General features: G+C 36.0%; 2 protein-coding genes across 8 annotated transcripts in view; both read right to left on the reverse strand.

Annotated features, from left to right (window-relative positions):
* The window catches only part of slc1a9 (solute carrier family 1 member 9), an 84,896-nt gene that overhangs the window by 17,719 nt on the left and 53,008 nt on the right, over positions 1 to 14,169 (reverse strand). For 4 of the 7 annotated variants that reach the window (XM_087241986.1, XM_087241987.1, XM_087241985.1 and 1 more), the window contains one exon: positions 9,430 to 10,930. The exons of 1 other annotated variant lie outside the window; for it this stretch is intronic. In XM_087241986.1, coding sequence (XP_087098112.1) covers positions 10,691 to 10,930 — 240 coding nt within the window. In that variant the 3' untranslated portion in view covers positions 9,430 to 10,690. 7 annotated transcript variants of the gene reach the window in all.
* fgf21 (fibroblast growth factor 21) lies at positions 7 to 4,273 on the reverse strand. The gene is given in 4 exon segments (NM_001045324.1): positions 7 to 294; positions 2,334 to 2,437; positions 2,856 to 2,921; positions 4,147 to 4,273. Coding segments are annotated over 4 exon segments (585 nt in total).

Below are 14,169 nucleotides of genomic sequence, written 5' to 3' on the forward strand. Positions count from 1 at the left end.
ATGTCTTCATTTTTTAGTATGCAGACTGGGACTGAAGACGGTCTGTAAGTGTGACCGATGTCCCATTCCTAGTGGGTCGTCAGAGTCCAGGTTTATATCCTGAATATACTGTTTCACCTCCTGTGTCCGGCTGTCCTCTGCTCTGCTAACAGGGAGGAAGCGAGAAAGAGGATTGCCGTGTTTCTGACGTTTCGAGAGGAGCGATACGGGAAGATTAGTGTGTGGAGAAAGGAAAAACGAATATCCATCCAGTAGCAATTCCTGAAAGGTGCAGTCTAGTGCAGAGTAATGATGCTGAAAGAGAAAACAGAGAATACAGACAATCAAAAGTGCTCATGTCTCTAGTGAAAATTGTCAAAAAATTAAGTGAGCATAACAGTTAATTCAATGCCCACTGTCAATATTTAAAATGAAAAATGATGACATTTACAATACATTAATTTATGTAGCTTACTGTGAAAAAGGTATATATCATTAATAATTAGAAAACTATTAATTATATGATGTAACCTTAGTGATCTTACATATTGTTTGTCTACAAAATATTGATCAAAGTTTTTGGGTTTTAACATTTTTGTCTTTTCTGCTCACTGTGGTTGCATTTATTTGACTGAAAAGACAGTAAAAACAATAATATTGTTAATATTTTAATAATTTACATACTTATTGTCTATTTTAATATGTACACTACTGGTTAAAAGTTTGGGGTCAGTAGGATTTTTAATTGTTTTAAGATAAGCTTATCCTGCACTAAAATCACTGGAATAAATGATTAAATTGAATTATAAACTACTTTTGAACAGTTATTTTATAAAGAGGAATATTCATTTCATACTCCAGAGTCACATGATCCTTCAGAAGTCACTCTAATATTATTATTATTAATTATTATTATTATGAATAATAATAAAAATAATAATAATAATAATAATAATAATAATTATTATTATTATTATTATTAATGGTAATAGTAATACAAGCAATAATGACTGAAGTAATAATTTTATTTGAAACATACATACAAACATACATACAATACGAAAGCAATAAATATTTAACAATTTAACATTTTGTTCATATTTATTAAATACCACCTTGATGAACAGCATAATTTTCTTAAAAAGAAAACATGTAAAAAAAAAAAAACTGACCCCACACTTTTGACAGGTAGTGTATTTAAAACAGCAAACTGAATATTCGGCATCATTACTGCAGTGTTCAGTGTCAGACGATCCTTCAGATATCATTCCAGCATGCTGATTTGATCATGAAACATTTTTATTTACTTGTATAAACAATAACGATTATTTTAAGATGCTTTTTAGGGGTGTAATGATACACCAATCAGTTCACGGTACATAGCAGCAAGGGTACAGTTATTTATTTATATAAAGCATCTGTTTTGTGAGAAGTGCTACACATGCAATTCAAGAGTTCACACTTAGCTGATGATTGATAATAGAGTGTGTTTGGCATGCTGTCCCGGGTGAGAGCCCTAAGCTAAGTAGATCCTTGAGCCTGGGGCTTCCTCCCGTTTCATCGCGGAGAGAGGGGAGTCTGAGCTAAAGCAGGTCTTGAGAGCTCCCCCAAATTTGTTCGCTCAGCCTATTCCTTGATAATTAGGGGTTGCCACGGCAGAATGAACCACCAAATATACCAGCATATGTTTATGTGGTGAATGCCCAGTACTAAAACACTCATGTACTGTGCCAATTTAGCTTATTCAATTCACCTATAGCGCATGTCTTTGGACTGTGGGAGGAAACCGGAGTACCCAGAGGAAACCCACGCGAGGAGCACAGCGAAAACATGTAAACTCCACACAGAAATGCCAACTGACCCAGCCAGGACCCAAACCAGTGATCCTATTGCTGTGAGTCAACAGTGCTAACTACTGAGTCACCGTGTCGCCCTGTCCTGGATTAGTCTAGGAAAGAGGGGAGGAGTAGGGGTGGATGGGGGATTCTTTAAGACCCAGAGGTTATATAAGTTATTTCAATTAAAATAAGAGTTGGTCACAAACATCATTAGAAATAGAAACATAATATATTTAAAGGTATTGAAGTATTGCATTTTTTTTTTTTTGCAATCTACAAAATTTTCTCATAATTATTCCTCTTTCGTAAATTTTTATGTAATATTTTCCCTCATATATTAATGTGGGTGTACTTTTTTTAGACTGTGATCTTATGATATATTTGTTAAAAATTTTAATTGTGTTATTATATACATATTATATATTATATAATATATTATATATATGTGTGTAATTATATACTTTTTGGTTTTTAACTGAATAGTACATCATTGCAATGGAGTACTTCTATTCATACCTGTCCTTTCAGCTTGTCTTGATCATCGACGCAGAGGTAGAGAGATGTAGCTGCACTCTGGATGACGGTTTCACCCGCTTTGACTGAACGCAGCTCCAGCACACCTGCAGTAAACCACACCACACCTCCGTCAGTTCCCAGATCAGTCGCACACACACCACCTTTGAACCTCAGATACTAACTAACCAGCGCCACCGTGAGACATAATCATCACATAAGAAATTGTATTTTTCTCATTATAAATGTTAAAATAGCTTGATATTATTTTTAATGAACTAAGCTGTAAACATGGTTTTAATATTGTAAAAAGAACAGCACTTACAGAGTGTTAGCATTACATCAAACCAAAATAACAACAAATGTGTTATTGTAAATCACAGTATCTCAGATTTTATGAACTCGTTATCTTTTCTGATAGGACATTTTTACTTGAAGGATATTTACATGAGTTACAGTGGTTCTCTAACAGCAAACTATACTCTTTATGCACAAACTATGCTTGTGTTTGCAGTGGTTGCTTACAATTTAGATTCTTTTCAGGAGAGCCTTTGACGGAGCCATCTGGATTCATTTCAAGAAACAACCCATCTAAAAACAATAACAATAATAATGAACACACTCAATTAACAAAACACTGCACAAATAAATCAGTGAATGCTCAAAATGAAACACAAATTATAAATGGTATCTAAAAGGAAACGTTTTGCTTAGTGAGAGAAACATTTTTTAATAATCTATAGAATATTTTTCAATTATAAAATGACCCTTTGTGGAAAGGAAAGGCTCTAAGCATGTTAAAGGTTCTTCATAGATACACTGAGTTCCTATTTTTAGTGTGATGAATAAAAATTCTCTGTATTTTTAGTGTGACAAAAAATATATATATTTATATTATAGTTTTTTTCTGGAGAAAATTATTTGTTTTATTTCGGCTATAATAAAAGTAGGTTTTAATTTTTAAAAAACATTTTAAGGTCAATATTATTAGCCCTTTTTAGCTATATTTTTTTCGATAGTCTACAGAACAAACCATCGTTATACAATTACTTGCCCAATGACCTAACCTGCCTAGTTAACCTGATTAACAAGCCTATTAATTTCTCTGTATTCTTGTTTTCCAGTACAAATGTTTTGAAACAAGACAGAAGCTAATTGACAGATAATATCGTTTTCTGAAAAATTGATTAAAATTAAATCAAGTTAAACATAAAACAATAATAAATGTCTACCAAAGAGGTTGTTTTTCCTTTTGAATTAATCTTTTTTTAACTAATAATTTTGTTTCTCCATTAAATCTATCTCTATTTTAAAGATGTTTGGATGTTCATGCTTAAAAACAAGACAAAATACAAAGCTGATGTTTGCAGTGAAGATAGCTACTGTGTTGACGGAAGCAAGTAGCACATGTCACGGTTACCCACATTAAACACATCCTAACATCTGATCATTCTCTTTTAAATGCCAGGTTGCTTCAACCCAAATTTGAGTAAAACATGAACAAACCCAACAGTTGGGGTTAAATAAACATTTAACACTCTTAGCTGTTTGAACTTTCAGCAGTGAAATTTAAATCAACAATGAACTGAACTTCAACTCTGAAAACTGGACTGACACTGTTTCAATTCACTAGAACTTCCATGTTAAGCTGCTTTGACATAATCTATTGTAAAAGCGCTATAGAAATAAAGATGAATTGAACTGAATTTAAAAATATGACACAATGACTAAATTTATCCATATTTTAGTCAAATTTTAGTTGAAACGACCCAGCAGAATCAGAAACCCACTAATTTTGGTGAAAATTAAAGATTACCTGTGTAAAGCAGGCGTTCCCTGACTTGTGTGCCAAACTGCAGAAGCACGTTCTGTGCAGGAACATACATACACCACCGAAGATGAGGAAAAAGAGCAAAAAATATAAAAAAGCAGGCAAGAAGCATGACTGACAAAGCTGAGCAGGAGGAAAGCAGTGAACTAAAAAAAAAAGGAATAATGAGCCTTCAGTTTGACTTGTATACAAAATAAAAAACAGAGCGGCGAAGTCTCCAAGACCTCCAGAGGCTGCGATGGTCCACACAGAAGACATGTCCCTTAAAAGCTGTATTTATACGGTAGGAATGAGAGAGCGACAGAGAATCCATGAGTCACTCGAGTACGAAAAGGAAAAACGATAACAAACTTGTTTTCAGGAAATGAACGAGGATAAACTGATGGTAAATCTCACATGGCCGTGCCAGTCATGCCATTGATCTCAGACAATGGCGGGACCCCCGACGCCTGCATCCAGAGGTAAATGCATATACGTTTGCGTGTGGCAGATTAATCAGTGTTTATTTAATATAAAGTGTTTCAGTTAATTCCACAGTACTGAGAGGAAATGGGAGTGGAGGCGGCAGTTTAAACAGAACAGATAAGAGTCCATAAAAGCGCCGTGTGTATTCTCACCTAGGAGACCACAGGATGCAAGGACACTTCAATACTGTCCCCTCGGCTAGAGAGGGCAGTGTGGCATTAAGTTAACTTTTTTTATGTTTACATGACTTATCTCAACAAAAGATAACACTAACACGATTGCCTGCTCTGCCAATAATCGCTAGATTGCTGTTAATGTTAAAAGATTGTAAATATTGAGGTGTAATTTAACAGTTGCATATGTTTGCATACATCAGGGGGGCTAAAAATTCTGACTTCAACTGTATGTTGATCCAATCCCCAGAGACCTTCATATTGATACATATAGATGCCAACGAAGTCCATGTTTTGACAATGTTTTTGTTTACTTTTTTGAACTCTCGATATCGTTGCTGTCTATGGAGGATAAGGGAGCTCTCTAAGTTCATCTAAAATGTCTTCCTTTCTGTTCATGAATGAAGGACTCAAGAGATTGGAATGACATCTTCATCATTATCATCATCGTCGTCTGCCACTTATGCGAGGTTGAGTCATGAGATAATTAATAACATTATTATTTTTTTCCTAAACTAATGCTTTAAAGGAGACACAATATGTCCTTGTTTATGATATAAGATGCAAAATCATTGGTGTCTCCAGAATGGGTTTTTAAAATGTGTAGTTTCAGCTCAAATTACTACACAGATTATTTATTAAATCCTGTCATATTTGCCCATTTTTTGTGTTAACAAGCAAATTCAGAAAGGAACTCTGGAACATTTTGGACATAACTGGATATGAAGTTTAAGCACTGATTTTGGTTGGTGAAGCAGTCCACCCTAAATTATATTTTGCGCAAATATATGTACAAACCACCAGCTGCTATTGCTATTATCCTAGGATTTTTGGTACAGTCAGTTACAGCCCTGGGTTGCCAACTTTGGTCCATTACAGTTACTAACACAACAGTACATTTACTAAACCGGTCTCCCAGAATTTCAAAGACAAATGTCGGCAGGTATGGATTAGGAGGTGGCAATATAATACACCCTCCCCTTCCTACGCCACTGGGGGAGTGAAATCTAAGCCAGTGGTGCTCAACCACGTTCCTGAAGGACCACCAACACTGCATGTCACACTCATTTCAGGTCTTTCAGTCTCTGCTAATGAGCTGATAATCTAAATCAGGTGTGTTTGGTTAAGGAGATATGGGCTATGTCCAAACCTGCCTACTGCTTAGTATGTACTGTATTTGAATTTAAATGTACTACTCTGCCTTTAGAAAAGTACGTTCCATACAGTATGAATATGATCAGAAAGAAAGTAATTTGTATATACTACATCCACCATTTTGTCATGATCACGGGACCTACCCGCATGATTTGCGTCGCTTCACTCGCATTCATGAATTCGCTCAAGGGGCATCATGGGATAGGGTAGCGTCCATCCGATGCACACTTCAGAATCTCACCGGAAGTAGTAGGTTATCAGGGTAATTCTTACATACTGATTTTCAAACTATATAAGTTCAAACATACTACTTAGCACGCAAACTGATTTTTGAAGTATGTAATTTTGGACGCAGCCATGGAAAATGTGAAGAGCTGGTGGTCCTCCAGGAACGTGGTTGAGAAACACTGATCTAAGCAATGCACTTTTTTCACATCCTTACTAGACTTGACTTATCGAACAAGTTACTGGATTTACCTGTTTCACGATTTGGTTTCGGACATCTTAATTCGTTGACTTGTGTTGGCACAACATGAAATAATTGTGTGGAACCCAGCATTTTATGTGCATAACAAAGATTATCATATGTAAAATGTGTATTAAATTATGTTTTATAAACAAATTTCAGGAGCCGCACGGTCTTTGACAAGGCTAATTCATCACAGACAATCATTCTATTATCCAATCAGCTCAAGCCAAACCTCTATAAATAGTCAAACACGTCATACCTCTGTTTTCTCTTGAGTTCAGCATCCCTCCACCACCCCAACTCCACACTATTAAACACGATACCTTTTTAAATCTGAGGGGGAGCGTTCTGGAGCCGGACTAAGCACTGCGATCTGACCCAATCAATCTCTATATTGATAAAGGGAATAACAGGAGTTATGGTGTCCTCCAAGCTCAGAGCCCTCTCCCCGGACAGCACGCCAAACACACATATTCTATTCAGTCAAATATCTGTTAGTGTGAAAAAGTGAAAATGAGGCTTATGATCTTTATCACCAGCATTTCATAATGAACCCTAAGATGCATATTTACATTTTTATTCCACAAAATGTTCTTTAGAGTGGAAAAAAGATCAATTAAAGACTATTTTACTAAAAGGTTGTTCTGTGGCATCACTGAAACCACTTGTTGGTTCATCATGGCACCTTGATTTTCAAGAGTGATGACATTCTTTCAATTGCAATTTTGCCCTTTCATCTCAACACTTACTCCCTTAAGCTTTTCTGTGACGTCCAGTGTCCCCACAATAACGTCAGTATCCCTTGCAATCATCCGTGTCCTGCCTCACTGTTGTCCTGGGAAGAATGAGGAGGATTGACGTCTTTCTGGCCATCTGCTGCCCTCTCCCATCCTTTGCTCTCTCCCTTGAGCGGATTAAGTGTTTTTGATGTCTTTGTCTCATCATTGTGGAAGTAAATTTTGACTCTGTGTGTGCGCTTGAAGGGATTTCGTCCGTCCAGCAGTCGAGACGGGATTTAAACGTGCCTCACGTTGACATCGACTCTTACACAAGAGGCATTAAAACACAAATCACTGGAATACGTGAAAGAAATTGTTCAGATTTTATTACACACCCCACAGACAGCAGCTGATGTGGTTATATGAATTCAGAGGGACAGCGGGGGACATGGTGAACCAATAGGCGTATATCAGAGAGACATTCTGAGGGAAATAATAAATATAATAAATACATGAGTTGGACAAAAGACATCATAAATGAAGAGATAAAAATTTACTAGTTTCAGTGGAACACTAGACAATAAAGATAATGCATAAGAGCAAATTACAACAATGCAACATCAAAGTAATTCTTTAATTGTGAAGGAAAAACATATCGCTGTTTCTGAGGTTGTTTTTGTGTACGAGATTTGCCAGGTCAGAATACTTCATACAAATAAACTAGACAATTGCAGATGTACAGTAATATTACAAAGATTAGAACAATTTGAGAAAAATTGTATATGTTGTATAGAAATGGTTCTAAGACTTTAAATGAGAAATAAATTAAATAAATAGTAAGCTTTTCTTTTTCTTGACTTCTCCTGAGTTCTCTTAATATGTTCATTATATTTAATAAATGAAACAATTATACTATTTTTTATCATATTTTTAATTTAGTTTTTTCCACTATATAGTTTAGTAGAGTTTTTTTCAGAAGAGTTTTGTTTCTTAAGGTTGTTTCTTATGCTCAAGATCATATTTGTTAAAAAATACAGTACTGAATTATAAAATATAATTTAAGTACAGATGTAATACAGATGATTTGATTTAAATATTACAGTGATTGAAAAAATCATTTTCAACATCAGAATTTTGCTAAAAGCAATAATTCATTAAATTTCTTTCAGATTAGTCTCTATGTCAAAGGTCGCCACAGCGGGATGAACTGCCAACTATTCCAGCATATGTTTTATGCAGCAATTGCCCTTCCAGCTGCAACCCAGTACTGGGAAACACCCATGCACACTTATTCACACACACACACTCTCATACACCACGGACAATTTAGTTAATTCAATTCACCTATAGCACATGTCTTTGGACTGTGGGGGAAACCAGAGCACAGGGAGAACATGCAAACTCCACACAGAAACGCCAACTTGGCCAGACGAGAATCAAACTAGTGAACTTCTTGCTTTGAAGCAATAGTGCTAACCACTGAGCTAACGTGCCGCACTGAAAGGAAAAATAATGAATATTATTATTATTATTATTGATATTATTAATATTATTATCATCATCATCATTATAACTATTATTATTGTTAAAAATTGTAATTAAAAAATTTGCATCATCGTGAATGTCCCTTCTGTCACTTTGTTTAATTAAAAATTTTATTATATAAACTTTTATATATTATTTACATATAAAACTTTTTCATAAACGAAACAGAATATTGATAAAAAATGAATGACCCCAAATATATATATATATAAGGGTGTCAAAATTAATAGTTTCTTCCGTGCACCGTGATGCAGACGCGGACAATTCGGTATTGATTCAGTAATGGATCATAACTGGTTATGATGTCCTGACATCATTTATCTCATATGGACTATATTGCAGTAGCTTACTATGGCGAGGGAGGCAAGCACGAGTAATTAAAACACTTCAACTACTTTAAAAGTTACGGCAGAAACCCTGTTTGACTATTATGGAGAAAATGAAACTCATTTCTCTCTCTCTCTCACTGTGGCCCTTTGACCTGCTGGCATGACGTTTCCTCTCCTCTTGGCTGCTACAGCAATACTTCTGAATACAGACACGAGTGCTTTTCTGCAGGGCAGGTTTTCTCCTCCATGTTTATCATGAATTAGCTGTTGTGATTGCCGCAGCCGTTTATCAGTGTCACTCATAGGTGAACAGCGCCAGAGTGTTAGAGTCAATCGCAGTCCTTTCTGTTGAGCGTGTCACTAGACATAGGGGTGTAAGAGCTCGCTAGGCAACGCTCAGAAAGAGAGCGGGATGTTTATAATTGTTTATTTGCTATAAACGCTCTTGTTGCTTTGTGCATGTACTTGAGTTTTTAAAAGTACAGTTATTATATCTGACTGTTTGTATTGAACAAATTGTTACAAATAATATATAAATGTAAATATATTTATAAATATTAATACAGAAATTGTTGTGCAGTGAAGTAATATATAATTGTGTATTGAAAGCATCAATGCACCATGATATAGAATTGAACAGAATCAATGGCATGATAATCGTAACTGAACCAAGAGACCAGAGTAGGTTCACACCCCTAATAGATATATACATATATAAACTTTTGATATGTATGATAAACTTTTTTTCTATTAACTAAGAACTTAACTCTCATTCATATGAGAATGGACAACTTTCAAGGGGTCAATCGGTATAATAAAAACAAAAGTACTACGTCAGATTTGTGTAACAAGCCTGACGTCACACCCACTAATCTAAACAGTGTGTTGGTAAATTTGTCAATTATAATGATTTTCCCAGTATATGATTCAGATTTTTAAGACATGCGGAGCAGGAAAGGACATGAGGGGCTCGGAGAGAAACTTCCTCGTGTTACTCACAGCTGCTTATGACGTCCTCGCCGCCGTCAAAAGAGAAAAAACCCCACAAATCATAAAACAGGAGATGTGGAACAACTTGGGATTGTTTATAGAAAGCAACTGCTTCGACTCATTTGAGCTGCCTGTTGTCATTTCTTTGTTTATGTTGCACTGGCAATGAACAGGGGACATCTAGGCAAAAATAAAGTAAACTAACGCAGCTCAAATGAGTCAAGAACTTCTTTTCCTTGAAGCACTGAGTAAGTCTGGATTTTACAACGCAGAGCAATGACCTCCAGTGTTTTAATCAGTATCCCAGTAGCCTAGATAAATGATATGATAAGGGAGGACAAAGACTAAATAAAATCAAGATTGGCAGTGCACGTGCAATAAACGCTCAAAGCCACTGATCCGGTTTGTTACTGAAATCCTGTAAAAGCAAATAACCAGCGAAAGCAAATGAGCTGCAAGATACAAACGATTGGTGTTGCTAGACTATAAAGCTGATGCTAAGAAACACACTTGCCAATGAATCCTCCCTCATGTCCCGTTTCTGAAAGCAAAACAAACACACAACACACGTAGGTACTCAAAGTCTTTGCCAAACAACCAACAACAGCTTTCATCCAGCAAGGCGGGTGCTGAAATACGGAAGAAGAATTGTGAAAATATGGAAAAGCCGCAATCTGCTCCTCTTTAGGGCAGATCACATGGTGGGATAGTGTGGCGTCTGTCGTACGCTGTGTCGTCACTTTCCTCTCCGTCGCTCGCCTCGTCCACCATCTTCTCCTTCTCCTCGTCTTCTTCGGTCTCGCTTCCTTTATCTCGTTCCCGTTCCCTCAGTCTCTCTCTTTCTCTGTCTCTTTCTCTGTCTCTTTCCCTGTCTCTTTCCCTGTCTCTGCCTCTCTCCCGAAAACCTCTGGGAAGTGTGGTAATCTGTGGGATATAGGGTGACTTTTAACAGCACATCCACAAGAAATACGCCAAACAAGCAATAAAAAAAATGTAAATGTATACAATTAGAAATCATTAAAAAATGTGAATGTTTAAACGATATAAATGATAGATATTTTAGTCCACAGAACAAACACGATATACAATACTTGCCTAATTACTCTAACCTGCCTAGTTGACCTAATTAACCTAGTTAAACCTTTAAATGTCACTTTAAGCTATATAAAAGTGTCTTGAAAAATATCTAGTAAAATATTATTTACTGTCATCATAGCAAAGAAAAAATAAATCAGTTATTAGAAATATTATGTTTAGAAATGTGTTGAAAAAAATCTCTCGGGGGAAAAAATAAACAGGGGGGCTAATAATTCAGGGGGGCTAATAATTCTGACTTCAACTGTTTGTTCTTCAGCCCATTTAAAGGTAAATATGTAATTAACATTACATAACTTAATATACAACTAATAGTTTAACTGTAAGATATATATACAGTAACAACCTCACAAAATGTCTGAAACACTGGGTTCACTAAGCTTGTGAAAACAAGGTGATTTGAGAGTCAGTAAACATATGTTTTTTGCTGCTAGACAGGTTACTCCCAGTTTTTCAGAAACTGAAATCTTCTACTGGAATTTTTCCAGCACAACAATCTCTAAGGTCTCAGAGAGTGGTCCAAAAAAATTGAACATATCTAATAAGCAGAAATTAAGTGGGTTAAATTGCCTTAATAGGTTAAATATACTGAATTGGCCTCCACAGTCACCGATCTTTGGAATTTGCTGAAACAAGGGATAATTTGCTATTGATGTGCAACAAACAAATCTGCAGTAACTGTAAAATTAAGTCATAACATTGTGGATTAAAATCTCTGATAAATGTTTTCAGCAACATGCTAAATTAATGCCATGAAGACAATTTTGATGGTAAAACCTAAGTGTATTAATAGGTGCACCTAATAAAGTGGCCTGTAAATGTATAATTAAAACTTAAATAATAATTAGGTAGACCTTGAAAGATATACAGTTGCAATCAGAATTATTAAACCCCCTTTGAAACTACTTTTCTTTTTTAAATATTTCCCAAACAATATTTAACAGAGCAAGGAAATTTTCACAGTGTCTAATAATATTTTTTTCTTTTGGAGAAAGTCTTATTTGTTTTATTTTGGCTAGAATCTAAGCAGCTTTTAATTAAAAAAAAAATTAAATTTAAGGTTAATATTTTGAGCCCCTTTAAGCTATATATATTTTTTCGATAGTCTACAGAACAAAGCATCATTATCGTTATACAATAACTAGCCTAATTACCCTAACTACCCTAATTACCCTAATCCTTTAAATGTCACTTTAAAGGGCCATGACACCCCCCACTTTCGGTTAAAGTCTACTTCAGAATTTTTTCAAAAGATGCATGATTAATGGGCGTGGAGCTCCACGAGCAGTGGGCAGGAGTGGGCGTGGCTAGCAGGGGAGAACGTGAGCGAACAACTGTTGTTGTCAGTTAGCTCACAAAATGAGACACAAACCGTGAGGAGACGCATGAGTTTATAGTTTACAAAGTAAAAATGCAAAGAAATGAACAGTGATTTAATGCCCTGCTACATTTGTTATTCCTAATTTCATATACAGACAACCACAATTTATATCATTATAAAGATGTGTGTTCATGTAAACACTATAAATGAGGACTTCTCCCTCAATCCCCGTATCCAGCAGACTCAGTGCAGCAGGTCTCCTGACCTGTCTATTTTAACCATTAGCCCTGCTGGTAATCTGGAGGATTTAGGCAAACACAGCAGCACGGCGATGTGTCTGAATTTGAACGAACTCCTGATAAAAGACTGCGTTCGCCATTCTCTAATTCTCGTGCTGCTCTCCCGACAAAAATGCTAGCAGCACACACATAGCTTTGCTGTATGATTGGCCCTGACAAGATCGCGGGGGAAAACATGCAACAAACCCCGTGGATGATGGAAACAAACGCATATGAGCCTTCATGAACGGCTAAATACTGTGCCGTGGTTTCCGTGTCTCTCAGCTCGGGCTTGACACTGGCAGGTCTGGCAGGTCTCATGAATAATTAAGCAGCCGGCTCTTCTCATAGGATAAGAAAACTCCGCTATGAATAATAATGAGAAACCGACGCGTCATCATTGTACTTGCAGTACTGCGCTATGTCGCCGATTTTGATCCCACCCCAAAAATCATTTTAAACCCGGAAGCTGAAATTAGCTGACAAAAGCTCAAAATTATTCAGTTTTCCCCACAATTAAAGCTGACAGGTGCTAACATTGTCTTAACTGATGCTCAACACACACACATCTGTTAATATAAAAAAAAGTTCTCCGGGGTGTCCTGAACCTTTAAGCTTAATAGAAGTGTCTTGAAAAATATCTAGTAAAATATTATTTACTGTCATCATGGCAAAGATAAAATAAATCCTTTATTAAAAATTAGTTTTTAAAACTATTATGATTAGATATGTGTTAAAAGATCTTCTCTCCATTAAACCGAAATTGAGGAAAAAAATAAACAGTGGGGCTAATAATTCAGGGGGTTTAATAATTCTGATTGCAACTGTATATGTTATATATTTATGAAGTATAACAGTACAGATAACAGATTCATTGTATTTGAACAGATTTTGAGAATGATACAATTGGCATCTGACTAGAGCGTTGCATATCTGACGAGACAAAAAAGGGTGTAATGAGAAGTTATGTGGAAAGCCCTCATGTGCACTGTAGATGGACTGTTAGCAGGGTGTGAATTACAGGAGGCTTTGAGAGGGATTGACCCACCTAATTAACGCCTAATTCCCCCTGAAGGACGTCAAAACAAGTTGTGTGTGTGTGTGTGTGGGGGGGGGGGGGGGGGGGGGAGGGGGGGGGGCAAGCCTTTAATACTGAGAAATATTTTTACTCTGATCTGCATTTTAAATTATAATGCTAATAATTAAAATAATAGATGATGTAAATATGCATTTAAACATACCTAAAACGGTTCAAACTATTGTGAATGCATAATCGTACCAATCAGTCTATTGAAAAAAAGTCTGAAACTGGCAGATCTAGAGCATAGACAGACATTGTGTTCACAACACTTTGTTTTCTCGTAAAAATGTGCGATCTTAGCATGAAAGTAATGTCAAATTAGACACATAGTTTGTAGTTTGACCTACACTAACATCTGAAATAGCAAATCAGAGGTCAGAATACACAA

Source organism: Danio rerio, chromosome 3, assembly GCF_052040795.2.
Source record: "Danio rerio strain M-AB ecotype USA chromosome 3, GRCz13ab, whole genome shotgun sequence".
NCBI lineage: Eukaryota > Metazoa > Chordata > Actinopteri > Cypriniformes > Danionidae > Danio > Danio rerio.